General features: G+C 33.1%; 1 protein-coding gene across 1 annotated transcript; it reads right to left on the bottom strand.

The window, feature by feature from the left end:
* Positions 1–1,896: 1,896 nt before the first annotated feature.
* Positions 1,897–13,863, bottom strand: LOC122598096 (RNA-binding protein 39-like). The gene is made up of 14 exons (XM_043770706.1): positions 13,749–13,863; positions 12,160–12,913; positions 9,307–9,388; positions 9,172–9,228; positions 8,860–8,915; positions 6,670–6,898; positions 5,923–6,006; positions 5,695–5,769; positions 5,026–5,109; positions 4,799–4,863; positions 4,040–4,229; positions 3,879–3,967; positions 2,773–2,887; positions 1,897–2,273 (listed from the first exon to the last, which is right to left on the bottom strand). The coding sequence occupies exons 2-14, from the start codon at positions 12,873–12,875 to the stop codon at positions 2,232–2,234; spliced, it is 1,884 nt and encodes a 627-aa protein (XP_043626641.1). The 5' UTR covers positions 12,876–12,913; positions 13,749–13,863; the 3' UTR covers positions 1,897–2,231.
* Between the last annotated feature and the right edge of the window lie 1,480 nt (positions 13,864–15,343).

The following is a 15,343-nucleotide window of genomic DNA, read 5'->3' as shown; positions in this document are numbered from 1 at the left end:
TTAAAGGTTAATGAAGATATAATAAAAGATAAATTACTGATAATGTAATTTAATCATTAATGTTATTTTAGATAGTTTTTCCATGTAACATTTAAAAAGAGTGTTATTTTCTTATTATTATTATAAAAGTATAGATTAGGTGTATATGGAAATTATGATTAAGAAATAGGGATATTTTAAGTATAAAAAAGTGCTGAATTTCATAAAATAGAAATTTCAATATGTTTTATAAGGGTTTATAGATTTATAGATATTAACATTTGTATAAAAAATCTCATCTATTACTTAACCAATCAAAATCTTTGATTTTACCAATAATTCTTTAATGTACACCCAATATTTAATATGATTAGTAAAAGTTGATGATTTTTACATAAATTTATAGTTTTTAAAATTTTTAATTCTTTTCTTTTAAATTTACTAAATAACAAATCACTAATACATATCGATCTCCGTTTATTTATATCTCAGGTTCTATCCTTTAATTCAATAATGAATCTCAAATACTATTTTTTTAATCAATATATTTAGTTTCTAAAAATGAGTTTAAAGTTCTTTTTTCTTTCCAACAATTTAATACATTAATTCGAATAAGAAATAAAAGGTACAAATGTAGAATGTTCATGTAAATTATTATTCATTTTCTTTTAAATCAAAAGTCGGTATAGTTACGACATCCAGTTTTTACATATTTAACAATTCATTTTATCTAGAAAATGTCATAAACAACTTGTGTATTTAAAATGGACACAAATCTAGTCAAACTTCTTAAGTGTTGTGACAATCAACAATAAATACTATGCATAATCAGTATTGCTTTTGGTTAATTTAGTTATATAATGGAAGTAGCTCGAGTAGTTGGTTACATTACATAACCTTTTATTTATGGTTGGTTACACTCTGGTGTCTTTATCCCTTATGTTTATGTATGTAAAGATAACGTAGTGTAATGAATTTATGGGTCAACCATCCATCTCTAGAAAGACTAACGGTAATCGAAATCTCAAAAGCAAAACATTTTTCATTTTAACCAAACATCCATCACTAACAAGTACAAACCCAGCTTTTTAATGCATCCTTAATTGCACGACTGTTAGTGAAGAATATTTCATCGTACAACTCCCAAATATGTACTATGTAAAACATGTTTGGTGGTGTACGGATCACTACCCTTTTGATACGTAAGAGCATTCTGATACGTCACATTATTGGCTTACAGTGATCTATATTATAATCATGCAGTTCGTTGTCATTCACTATTTGAACACTAAAGTGCGTGATCATGTAGTAATGAAATACTTGGTATTGATAACATGGTCGAACACCATTTGTTGATACTTATAAAGATAAGGTGGTCGAAAAAAATTCTTGGAAGGTGATTTCGATCCTTTCTGTGATGCTAGAAGTCATTTTGATAGATTATTATTTAGAGGTTCAACACGAGGCCTAACAATATATTGACTTGAATACTATTGAAATTGAAATCCTTGATAATTGTTTAGTTTATATTTGCCATAAACTTCTTTAGGTGCGCGATTTGATCTCTTAAGCTGCAAAACGAGGGGAGGGCTGATATTTAAACCAAGAAGTCGATTTGCCATTTGAGTTATAGATGGAGCGACCGATTGTTGAGGTGTGAAAACATTGAAACAAAGAAACAAAACAGGTGTTGAGTTGTGATGTGTGAATGGTGATTGTTACAAACTCAGTAACATTAATGCAACAGCTTTGAAGCGCTATGAAAATACTTGATTTACTTATTTATTTGAAGTCTTTTGATAGTTTTAAGTGACTTTACATAGAGGATCTATTTATAGATTACCTTCAATTGTCTACAGAAAGGTAAAATTATTTGTTACATGGAGTGTTAATATCAAATGTAGAAAGCTAAAAGAATGAATAATAGATCAAATGCTTTATAATGCTTTTATAATGTAGTATTGATAAATTTCTAACCTCAATCAATTCGAACTGTATCAAGAAATCATACTACATGTATTAAAGTCATGGTATATCCAAGGGTTTCCTTAAAATGATGACAAACACAAACGCCTGCAGTTGATAAGTATCAAACTTTGTTCTTTTACACACTTCAGAAAGTCATCTGAAAGTACAACCAAAATCTGCTAAAACTTTCATTCAACAACCACATTTTTCTTTGCATGCTGTTTGGACACATGGACTTGTCGTTTTGAGGCAGTTGTGTCTGAAGCTTACAAACATCCACCCATCTATGAGCTGTCTGGAAATTTGGCTGCGTAATCATTTGGCAGCTGCATCGACATTTAATAAATACTTGGTTAACTAAACTCAAACTTAATAACTAAAATTAACCACCAAACTAGAGGCAGGAAACGGTGGGCAGTGCAGGTCGAAAACTAGTCCCAAGGATAAATTCTAATAAAAATTTAATGTGTCAAATACGATTACAAATTATACGCTATAATAATCTACATTTTTGATAAGTACTTTAGGCAATTTTAAACATTTGAAATATACTTTGTGACTTTCAACCCATTTCACATTTCCTTTTATGCTAACTATATATTTATATAAATATATTACTATATATTTATATAAATATATAGAGAATTGCAAACGAAATGGGTCAAAATTTCCACACACCAAACCAGAACGCCAAAACAAGTCAGCATATGGATTGATAATGGACTTCAAAAACTAGAGTAGTTCAACTTTTTTGAAATAAATGATAATTTAAACCATAAAATACGCTGCAACTTTCAACCCATGTATGAAGCAGGGAAGATGTACCATAAATGTGGCAGTGATCATCTTTCCAGCAAACCATCTCCCATGAAGTGCACGTTGGGCAGCTACTGCAAACTGAGTGTTCTCAAAACGCAAATACACAAATCCGGCACTGTTTCTGTTATTCAAAGAAAGTATTCATCTTTAGGTTACATGAAAAAACAAAGAAGTCAAACATATGGAATGCTGGTAAAATCTTAGAAAATAGAAATAGGTCGAGAGTAACAGCAGAACTGCCAAACATTTGAGCGTTAAATAGTCAGACCCTTCACAAAATATTCGTAATATTTGGTACAAGTTGACCCGAAATACTCTCCCCCAAAACAAATATTGGTTTATTTTGAGAATGGCAAAAGTATATTGGATTGCGAATTACAATTGTATCAGGTCCTGACTCTTTCACATTTACAGTGTGTTGTTTGCTTTTATATGATATATTCACACTATAGAAAATAAAAATTTGGTTGCAACTTTGCAAGTTGCACATATTCATTGAGTGGTTTTGATACGTGAATGATAAAAATGTCTATCAAGTTAAACCTTAAAGTGTGGTAATCATACTTGTCAGACGATCTTAGAACTTATTCTTTAAAATGTGATATGCAAACTTATCCCTTCATGGTTTACTTTGTAAACTTTTTAATTAGTGTTTCAAGATTCAGTTTTTGGTTTTATTGCTCTCCTAATATGAGGTAAAATGAAACATGAGAGAATTTAAAAAATAAACAAGAGGTGCCAATTCCCCATTGTTATAAATGGGGTGGGTTTTGTTATATCTCAAAAAATAAACAGTTAAAATCACAAAACGATCACATAAACGTGCAAAATGGGTCAAATGAATTGGAACTTACCCATAGTATACTTTTAATGCATAAAGACCTCCTAAACCATTTTTACTTATAAAGTAGATTCTTAATTAATTATATAACTTCTATAATCATAATTTGACACTCGTCAAACAGTGTTCCGGGTCAACCCATCCCCTTAGCTATTAACCGTACCCAACCCGCCTGCTAGAAGACTCTGAAACGAAGTGTTCAAAATTAAATAAAATGGTTGGTTACCAACCAACATCAATTACAATACACCTTATGCAAAAAGAAACTTACTTCTCAACGTGAATATGCCTTAGCTTTCCAAAGTTTGAGCATTCTGATTGAACATCTTCCTTGATATCTACATCAAAATCTGGCTCATCCTGAATAAAAAGAAGCATTAACAGCTTTAAAATTCATGGCATAAAAGAGACTTGTGAATTAACACCACTAACCTCCAACTCAGAATCAAACATGTTTTTCAACAATAAACATTCGCTAGGGGCACCAATACTCTCTATGGATGGAACAGTAACAGGTGGAACAGGAAGATTAGCACCAGGAAAAAGAACAGCTCCAGGTGGTGGCGGTGGTAGTGGTAAACCCATACCATTGGTGGTTGGCATGCCCATAGATCCAACAACACTGCAAAACGAAAATCATATACAATTTCATCACAGATTCACAGGCACATAGGGAGGAAATGAGAGCAGCTGGTTGAGTAGCAGGTCAAAACAGATGGCAATCTAATCTAACTTTTTAATAAAAACATGTTACAAAGATTTAAGCATTTTGAATGCATACTCTTGACTAATATTGACCCATTTCCATATTTAACAGATACTTAAATACTGCCTCTGATCCAAAACATTGTCCACCTAACTCTTTTAGTTTGACTCAAACTTATTGCCAATTTCCAAAAATATAGACCAAGTTTCCTATTTTACCCCCATGTACATCAAAAGAGAGAAGAACGGCATTGATTGTACAATTTAGTAAGGATTACATGGTCATTTAGCTAGCTGAAATTTACATTACATGGATATTTCTCAAATTGTGTGTTGTTTTTGTCTGGAAGACAATTATTTTGGGACAGGGTAACTATTTAATATCTGACAAGTTAAAGGAAAAGTATAAACCAATCGGTCCATTAATTAATAAATGCTAAGAGCAGAAATAATAACACAAAACCAGAGATTAATTTTGTTCAGGACCTTGTTGTGGTTCCACTTCGGTCCAATTTCTGCATGAGAAGTGCTCGAGAACGTGCATTCAAAGACTGGAAATCAATGGACAAAACTCAAAAGTCAAGATATTAATGATACTTGCAAAACTACATCAGGGACTAAGAAATTAATTAGAACTGTTCGTGAAAGCTGATGGAATGAACAATTAATAAAAATATGCCCAATAAGATTTTATAAGAAAAACAGCTACTAACCAAGCCACCCCCATCATCATCATCAAAATCACCAGGATTAACACCCATTTCTTGCATTCCAGATTGATCAGTAATTGCGGACACCTGCATTAGAAGTTTTAGTATTCCAAAATACAATCAGCACATCAGAAGAGAACTACCTGTCTAGCATTAAACAACCCCTAAAGTCTGATGTCATTTCATAAAATGTTCCAATATCTAAAAAGTAAATACATTAACTAAAAGAACATAATTTCGAAATCCATAAGATACTATGTGGGGTGCATTAAGAACAATTAGACAGACACGTGTAAGCCAGGGGTAGCAAAATGTGTGGGTTATCAGTGGCAGGCAACTTTGGTGCATGTTAAAACCGGTTAGGTTGACTCACAACAAAATTTGAAAAGGTTTAATAGCCATTTGTGTTAAATATTATAATGAAAGATATCATTACAGTAGTAACTTATTAACAGACAGATTAAGTAGGTTGTGCAAGTAAATACACTCTGGACCACTTTCAATATGTACCCTTTTAAGCTTAACTTTCATATTTAACAATTAACCTGAATCAACCCATTCAAAGGTAAAAAGGGTCAAAAATTCCACCTTTACCTATAATGAAAGAAAGACGATGGAAAAAATCCAATTCCTACTTTTGACACGTCACTCATATTACACAAAGCTACGTACCTTCATCATTCGCCCTGCAATCTCCAACTGCCCATTCAAACTCTGTGCAGCCCTCGCATCTTCAAGCCGAGCAAACTGAATAGAAACAGAAAATGCCTAAGTTTGCATCCAAGATTCAACTCAAAAACACATGTACCACTAGCTGCAATATATATGATGCACCATCTTATGCAGCATACTGATCTGTATAAGCCAAAATTAAAACAAGATACAATAAGCGAAGCTGACCTGAATAAAACCAAAACCTTTACAATTCCCAGTCTCATCAGTAGGTAACTGCACCAGCTCTACTGTACCAAATGATTCGAAAACCTGAACAGTATATAAGGTTACATCATAAACGCATTGCTTAGGAAAGACGGTGCACACCATAGGCTCAATTTCAGAAAATCACTAGAAAGAAGGTAATGCTTCTGTGTTAAATATATAAAGATTAGCCTTTGTTTGGCTTCAGTATCATATATATAAACTTATGAAAACTAGCCTTCCAATAATAAGTAGCTACATGCATACCATGCCTAAGTTATAAAAACTAGACATTACAAAACAGTATGCATATATGCATCCATATACACCTCAAAACTACGTATGTATTATTATGTATGCTTAGACAAACATATGGAGCTCCAGTCTATATCCTTCTTATGAGATCTTGCCACATCTTAGGTCATCCAGATTTAATTATGTTACACTCCAAAGTTTTTTTAAAAACTGGATGCAATCATTATGCACCACATTCCCTGAGAATAGAAGAAAGTTAAAGTGATTTTGAAAGGCCTATGGTGTGTTAGACAGAAAATACCCCCAATTACATACAGATTACAGAGGATCGAGAAACTGGCACTCTGGCAGTCTACAACTCTACATACCAAATTAACAATGTTTAAAAACTACTAAAACTTAGCAACTATTTTCATTTGTTCAGCAAAGATCTTTTGATTGGTATTTCACAACAAACAACAAAGGGTGTCAAACCTGACGAAGCTGATCCTCCTTCATATTGTAATGCAGATTGCCAACATACAATTTTCTTGCCCCTCCTGCATATGCACCTGTACCACCTGCAGCACCAGCAGTTGCAGTGGATTGCACAAGATTCTTTTCGGCTTCAGATGGTTTAACCATCACCGGGTTACCAAGGAGAAGCTGACCGGACAGTGCAATTGCCATTGGGACAGACATTGAATCATAAAATTCGATGTACCTGAAAATGACTTATATTATAATACACAACAAAATTTAAATACAGAAATAACATTAAAATATATGATGGTCTTCTTCATTTATAGATATTTAATTTCCATTCGGAGAGCAAGTTGTAAAACATATACAAAGCTTCCATTTCAGTCATCACAGGTCCAGAATTTCACTTGCTCACCCCTTAACTAGAAGTGTGTCTGCGCAATGCACGGAAGCTGAATGTGTTTCAAGATGTTTGCAAGGACACATGCGTAACAAGTCAGGAGTGAGGTGTCCGGTAGCTGTGATAGTTGTGTAAGAGATAGGGTTATAGTGATGCCACAGATTAATTTTTTATTTGAATGTTTTCCCATTAATTGTTATGTTGACTTTTTACTATAATATATACGTTCAATTTATGATTTAGTTAACTTGAACTTGCTTTTACTAATAGATTTTGCATTTAACCTTTTTAGTGTATTAAAAATAGGGGTAAAATAATAAAATCCGTATACTTAAAAATTCAAATTTTCAGACAGAACCCAAATATTTTATAATATACTGCCTTTTTCGCAATTTTTTAAATCTTTATTTTCTAACTCAGACCTTGCATATTTTTGTTTGTATTATATAGTACTTTATGCAAAATATATGAATGAAATGTGTTTAAAATGTATTTTCATAGGTATAATTTTCATCAAGTATTATATAATACAGAAAATATATGCTTAAAGTCAAGGTTGGAACACAAAGACTCAAAAAGTCAAACTAGGACATTTAAAAATGGGACGGATATAAATATAGATGATGAGACCCAGAGGTAGAAATGTCAAATTTTTGTCATCACATTTAGGCTTCATCCCAAATGGGGCAATTAGAAAAACTTATCCAAATGTTAAGGGGACAAAATAAGATGGAAGTAACCTCAAAGTCTCATTTTAATGCCTAGAACATCATAAATTGTTTAAATATAAAATTATACATTATTTCCTTTGCTAAAAAAATAAATATTAGAATATTGTTTTAATAACGACTACTAACAACTTAATTATCTATCAGCAAAACATCACTCAACAATAAGTGGTCCTCTGGTCAATGCAAACCAACCTGGCTTGTTTCAACCTAAACCCAATTTAATTCGTAGACATTTAACTTCGATAATGGAAGCTTGTAAAACATATGCAAACAAACCTTCTATTTCAAGTCATCATAGGTTCAGTATTTCCCTTGCTCTCAAGTTCACAATGATGAGGTCAATTGGTGAAAAATTCTACCCACTCACTTATGTATACGTTAATTAGGGTTTTGTTTTATCTAGGTCAGTATCACAAAAGACTAAGCCTAATGGGCTAACATCCTAAAAAAGTCACACTGGAAAACTCCTAACCTAGCTCCTAAACATGAAGATAACCCATGGATAAAGATAACCTAAAAATATTGAAAAATAATTTTTTGTGATTAAAAGTTAAGACATGGTAAGATAATCCTATGGATATCGTGAAGGATATACCCCTAAAGGGATGAAGATAACCCAAAGCCCATTTATGTTGTATGAAGCGTGAAACCTTATTAACTACGTTTCGTTACCATTGTAAAACTAATGTATGCATATCTATAAATAAAAATAAAAATAAAAAAACAGGCAAAGAAGTGTTTGTGGGACAACATAATCCATTATCCGACCCGCCTCGTCTCAATCAGAACCCGGTTGATGGTTACTCGGCCTGTCCAACACGTCCTCCTGAGTCATGCCCACCCATCTTGGCATGTATAGTGAGACCTTCGTATGAAGCATCTGGATGATCTTTTTATCATATCAAGTGTTTTATATTAGGAAATCGATAGACTGGTTTTAGACCTTGTTACATGGTGTACAGCAACAAGTGACCCATTCATTAAAAATTTTTATGTGAGAACTCTTTGACAACATTAATTATGTCCGACAACTTTCACAATAGATAACTGATGTACAGCAGAAAAGCATACCCAACCCCCTTTGAGCGTCTCGAGTTACGATCCATAATAAGACGTACATCTCGAACCTGAAATTAAGATTGATTCTATCAGCAACGTCATACAAAAAGAAGAAATCACTTTTTATAATGTTTTTGACAAATCAACTAGTTGCCAAATGAAGAACCAACATTGACTATATAGTGTTCATCCAATATTCATGTACTACCAGTCTACCACCTAAATTATGAAACACAAACCATACATTTGACACTTGGCAAAAAATACAAATAGAAAACAATTCAAAAAACAAACGCAATACAAAGAAAAGGTTCTAGACTTGACCTTGCCAGCCCTCGAGAAGAACTCGTAAACATCTCTTTCATCAGCCTTCAGAGATATCTGTGACATTTTTTGAATGTGATTGAATAAGTATCCATCACAGCATATATACAAACAGTTACCAGCATGTTCCATTACCTGATATGCAAAGACAGTGCGCTGATCTCGTTCTGGATCTACCTCTGGTTCTGCCCCTCCTTCCTTTTTGTCTTTATAACGCCTGCAGAAAATCAAACATTGCAAATCAACCAGCTATAACTAATCTTTACTGTTATGCTAATGAAACCACTTTTTGCAAGCTTTCCATAAAGTTACTTGTGCACTTATAATGTAAAGACAAGCAGAACACTTCATATATGCAACTACTCTTCGATCTGTGTAACTGAAGGCCAGAATCACATATCAAGTTCTTCATAACGCAACATTTTAAGGTTAAAGAATGTGAAATTGCAGGCTGTTTATTTGATATATTAAAAAAAACACCTGGAGAACAAAGTAACAATTAACAGTGTGATAAGAAAAAAAGCCATACAAAACTATGTAACCCAAATTCAGACGACAATGAGGGATAGGTTTTGTACCTTTTTCTATTGAACCTAAGCTTACTTGAACATCAAATGCAGAGACATGACAATACTATTAAATTGGAGGTTTTGGACCTGCTACAGCTTACATATAGTGATTTAAAAGAAAAAACATATCACATGTTGACAGATAAAACTTTTTTTTAGCACAGATGGACTTTTCAGTCGATGTGAAACACAAAAAACTTTGGTTCTGAAATCTATGGTGATCAAATTGGTTGAATAACTATTGGTGGTATTAGACCTGAAATTTAAAAGTAATTATCGCATATGATATATATAACATATGGCAATATAATATCCTGCAAAAGATAAATGGCTCTTGATATCCACAAGCAGAGCCTCAGTAAAGCAAAGCCCACTACTCCCATAACAGCATTTCTGCAACAGAACAGATATAAATAAGATGATGCTAGTCCAAAGGTGGGGGATAATGAAAATCATAGCATGACATCATCACCCTGCCAAAAGGGCCACCAACTTGAAACCCCAATCTTGCAATTTCAAGCCTTTATATAGCCTAGAAGGGAGGTGTTTAAACCCATGACCTGCGAGTTCCCAGATCTAGAGTTCAATATTCTTTTCTCAAAACAATATTTCTAACATTCAAAATTCTAAAAACTAAGATATCACAAGGTAACTATGTTACCAGCGAAAGAATCAATACTGTGAGTAGCAGAAATACCATTAAGAACCTGAGCAATGAGACCATCGGGTGTTATAGTGTTTGGTCGGTCGGACTTAAAGTGGAAAACAAATATTAAACCATGCAAACAATGACCGACTTAGTCGGTTAGCCGATGATGTTTGTGGATCAATAATTCAAAGTTTTGTGTTTTTTCTTTATTTGTTTCCTTTCTTTTCTTTTGTAAGTTTCTTTTATCAATATTATACTTTCATATGTTTTATTAATTTTAAAACTAATTTATATATAATTAAGATAAATCTAAAATCCATAAAAAAAAATGTTTAAATATGTGATATAGAATGATGATGATTGATAACTTAATATATTGAGTTAAAATAGTATTTCTAACATTTTAAATTAATTTTAAATAAAAGAAATATTAATTAAAAACATAATTATATATTAAAAAGAATAGTTTTGTTGGGTTGTTAATGGGAGTGTAGAAATTGGTATTAGTTGGGTTGGGTAAATGTAAGAGAGAAAAATAAGTTTTTTAATGAATAGTATTGTTGGGTTGGGTTGTGAATGGGAATGACCTGATAGAAGTAGGGTAAATACACAATTTGATACACAGATTCCCTTCCAAAACATGAACAAGATCTACAGAAGATCGACAAAATTGAACTCAGACAATGACGTCTTTAAAGTGGTTAGCTTTCATGTTATGCCAGGATAGGATGACATGTGCAATCCCCATGATAAACCGAGATTCATCCCATTGGGGTAAATTGAAAATTCAAACATGCAGTTTAATCTAAATAAACAAAAACTGTTCAGCTATCCCAAGCTTCAGACAATGGATATGGTCTAGAAGTCAACTTAATAACTTGCTCAATGAAGGGAAAAAGCACAAACTGAGACCACAACTGTGGCAACGAAGGTTGAGAGTTGGTGGATATTTGCATGTGAGTCATTCTGGAGACAACCTGGCTATCTTGGCTCTGTTACCTCGTAGATTCTCATGTTACAGCCAATAATTACCAGAGCTTGACATGCAATCTTATGAACATTATTGTGCAAATTGTATAACAAAAAGTGAAAATCTATTGAAGGAAGACACCGGTAAATGAGAAGGCATTTTTGCCTGTTTGGTTGACAATTTAGTGGCCACAACATCACCGAAAAAGTTCATCAAAAACTTGCAATCAACTATGTTTCTTTATACTTAAAACTTTATCTCAAAAAAATCACTTGCAAGACCGGCCAACTGATGGTTAATGAATGGTTCCTCTTATTCCCTGTAAATCTAGCTTAGATAAGTATTACAAGACAGACTCCCAGTCTCCCACATATCTAATTACTATTAGTTGCTAAACTCACTCTAATAGATACAACTGCTCTACCAGAAAGCTTTTATATGTCTAAAAGCCTACACAAATTAAGTTCAGAAATCAGACTTCAGAATAAACAAAACCTAGTAATAAGATCTACACCGCCACCCACCCTAGAATCACAAATTGTGGAAGATAGTCCAAGAACATCATTCAAATTAGTAGTACTCTGCCTGGAATTCTAGTTACCAATGTATTTTACTATCTATTCATTCAGACTGTACAGTACACTAGGATCACAAAGCTACATGGTGATACAGCAAAAATTCATAAGCAAACAAAAAATGATCAAGTCGATGTCACAGTCGAACAACCAATGATGGATAATCTCAAATGGCAAACAACAAGATATGAATGAAACCACATGAAATGAGAACATGAAAAGTACCTGCTTTCTCGATCAGGTTCTCTAGTTTCCCTTTCTTTTTCTCTATCTTTAAGCTCCCTATCACGACTCTTCTCCCTTTCCCGACTCTTTTCTCTGTCCCGGCTCTTTTCACTATCCCGACTCTTTTCCCTATCCCGACTCTTTTCCCTGTCTTGTTCATTTCTATGCCTTTCTGACCTGCTACCACTACGATGTGGCCTCTCAGGTTCTTTTTCTTGTTCTTTATCCTCCCTCTCTTTCTCATGTTCACGTCCATGTTCCCTCCGTCCTCTCACACGATCCCTCTCCCTGTCCGTGCCTCTGTCTCTTTCTTTGTCTCTATCTCTTTCTCTATCTTTATCTCTACCCTTGCCATTCTTCTCCTCCCTGCCCCTGTCCTTGTCTTTTTCCCTGTCCCTTCCCTTGTCCTTTTCCCTCTCTCTGGTTTCACGGCTACTCCTTTGTCTTTCTCTATCACTTCTATCCCCATCTTTTGGAGACGAACGATGGTGCGATGGGCCCCTTTCTTTCTCACGGTCACGCAACTCCTCACCCGGTTTTGCACGTTTTGACCTACGATCATCACTGTCCTTCTCACTTCTATGTCTAGAGCTCTGCCTTCGTTCTTTATCTTCATTTTTACCAGTTACTTCACCACCATTTGGTGTTTTCTCTGCATTTGTTGCCTCTGGATTTTCCACCATTTTTTCCAAGTAATCATATTCATCAAAATCCATTGTACCGTCAGCTAATACTCTCCGACACTGTTTGGAAACTAAAACAAAAAAAAGCCCATTTAAGATCTTCAACTTCATATAAGAGTTTCGCAAATCACCAAAATAACAGATTCAACTTTAAGATAGTTAGTTAAAACACGATATCAGAAAATTACGACTGTGTATGAACTTTTGCCGTTACAATTCTTATCTTCTGGATACTGCAGTTACTATTAAACCACAAGGTAGATATTAATATCTGGCCCCAGAAGAAATCGTATAACACAAGTATAATTATGACATAAAAAAATAAGAAAACATTATGTCCTTATCCTGTCCTTTGTTGAAAACGATTAAAACATATAGCGTGCAACTGCTAAAAAGAGCCACACAAAAAAAAACCGACCTGAATAGCCTTCTTTCAGGTCATTAATTCAATAAAACAAACACCATAAGATTACTAAAAACAGTTACATTTACAGCCTCCAATTTCCATCCTCCAAATTACTCTTTTACGTTAAACCTAATAACGTCCGCACATGCACGCGCACACACACACACACAATTCTTTTGTTAATTCTAATACTAATACAAAAATCTTAAGCTCATAAAGTAGAATAAAGTCCATTCCATGTATTTTAACTTTAACCTAATTTCTCCAAAACTTACTTAATAAAAATCACACAAAACTATTTAACTTATTATATATTGATAAAATAACATTATAATGTTTAGAAGTTTATATGCAGATTAATAAATCTGAGCCCTAGTATTTCACATGAAAGATATATGCATATATATGTGTAAATATATGTATATGAATATGTGTATAACAAGTATATGTAAAAGTAAGTTGGGGGGGGGGGGGGGGGGGGGGGGGGGGGATTTATATACCTGAAAGTAAATAATGAACAGCGAGTGAAAGAAAGAAGAGAGTCTGAAATCTTCTTTCTTCGTTAATTTATTTCGGGAAATAAACGAGTGAGGTGAGACTTGAGAGAGGCGGACAGTGCCTTGAAAAATCTTTCTGATTTTAACATGTATTGTCTTTTTTTAAGTGGATGTCGATGTTGGATGTAATATGGGCTGGGCTGGGCTAAAATAATGCAATATTGGACCAGGTGGTGTTTGTTTTTCCAAAGAACGATCATTTAAATGTTGTATTGTAAATTTTTTTGAAACATGTTTAGTTTAGTGGTGTATCACTAATAATGATAATGTACGAATCATTATTTTTTTCGCCAAGTAATGAATACGAATAGCATGCATATATTATAAAAACTGTCAATGTTTAGTAAAATTGTGAAGACCTTAAAAAGTAGTTTTTTTTTTATTTTTTTCGTGTTTGAATCAAACACTTATATAGATTTTCACACGTTAAAGACAAAACACTCACTTATGAGTTCTCGACCCAACTTCTCTTTCACCGATCACTCCATCTCTTTTTATTTACACACAACCACCACCAAATTGCTACCAACCACCTCAACTGACTACCGTAAGTTCTCGTTTCCTTTTTTTTTTATTGTAGATTTAAGTTTTCATTTACATGTTGGTTTTAGATTTCAACACAATATGTTTTGGTTGCTTTCGAATATTTCTTGTTTGTTGATTTTAGATTAATTAGTGTGATTTATATGGATTTACAAACATTGGTGTTATGACTTTGTGTTTTGGTTGATCACGATTATCATTTTCATTTTTATTGAATTTGAGCTTAGTAAAGAGTGCACATGAACTTGTTGAATGGATTTGAGGTAGATAATCTTTTGAATAATTGTATTCATCAAAAGCTTTTCAATTGATTCTATGGAATCATTTTTAGTTTTTATTATTAATCTCAATATCAACTTTCAAAGCAAAGCAACAACACAGTTACAAAACTCCCTTTACCTTGACATTAATTCGCAAATTTCATTAAACACAGTTCCTGTGTACGAACCTAGATTTACCAAGTAAAAAATATAGCATACGAACGGATGCGATGTCCGAGAGTGTGTAGTAGTCAATGACTAAATATTTTGTTGTTTATAAATTTTAAGACTAATTGTTACACATCAATACATTACATTATCGCCTTCCTTTTAAATTATAAACTTTTAAGTTTTGTTAATGACAACCTTTAGGGTTGTTAATATAAACTATCTGAGTGCATTAAAATTTGTGTCTTGTTTTACGAAAATTCATGAGATAATTTTATTGTATAAAATTTTAGAATTATGCATGTGATAAAATACTAATGATAATCTTTAGAACTATTATTATCATTTTCCAAAATTTTTAACCAAAAACTCTTTAGATAATGTTTATTTCTTGGTCTCTTGGACTTGGTTTGCTAACTTTTTCTACCACATATATTCTCGTACACCGGTACAGTACATTGCAACATTTGATTGTAGTATACTTTTTTTAATTAAAACTTTTGTTTTACCCCCACGAACTTTTTATAGTTTTTTTTTATTAGTTAGTCGGTATTTGACATCAGGGAA

Source organism: Erigeron canadensis, chromosome 1 (genome assembly GCF_010389155.1).
Source record: "Erigeron canadensis isolate Cc75 chromosome 1, C_canadensis_v1, whole genome shotgun sequence".
NCBI classification, from domain to species: Eukaryota; Viridiplantae; Streptophyta; class Magnoliopsida; order Asterales; family Asteraceae; genus Erigeron; species Erigeron canadensis.
This window is presented reverse-complemented; position numbering and strand designations above follow the sequence as displayed.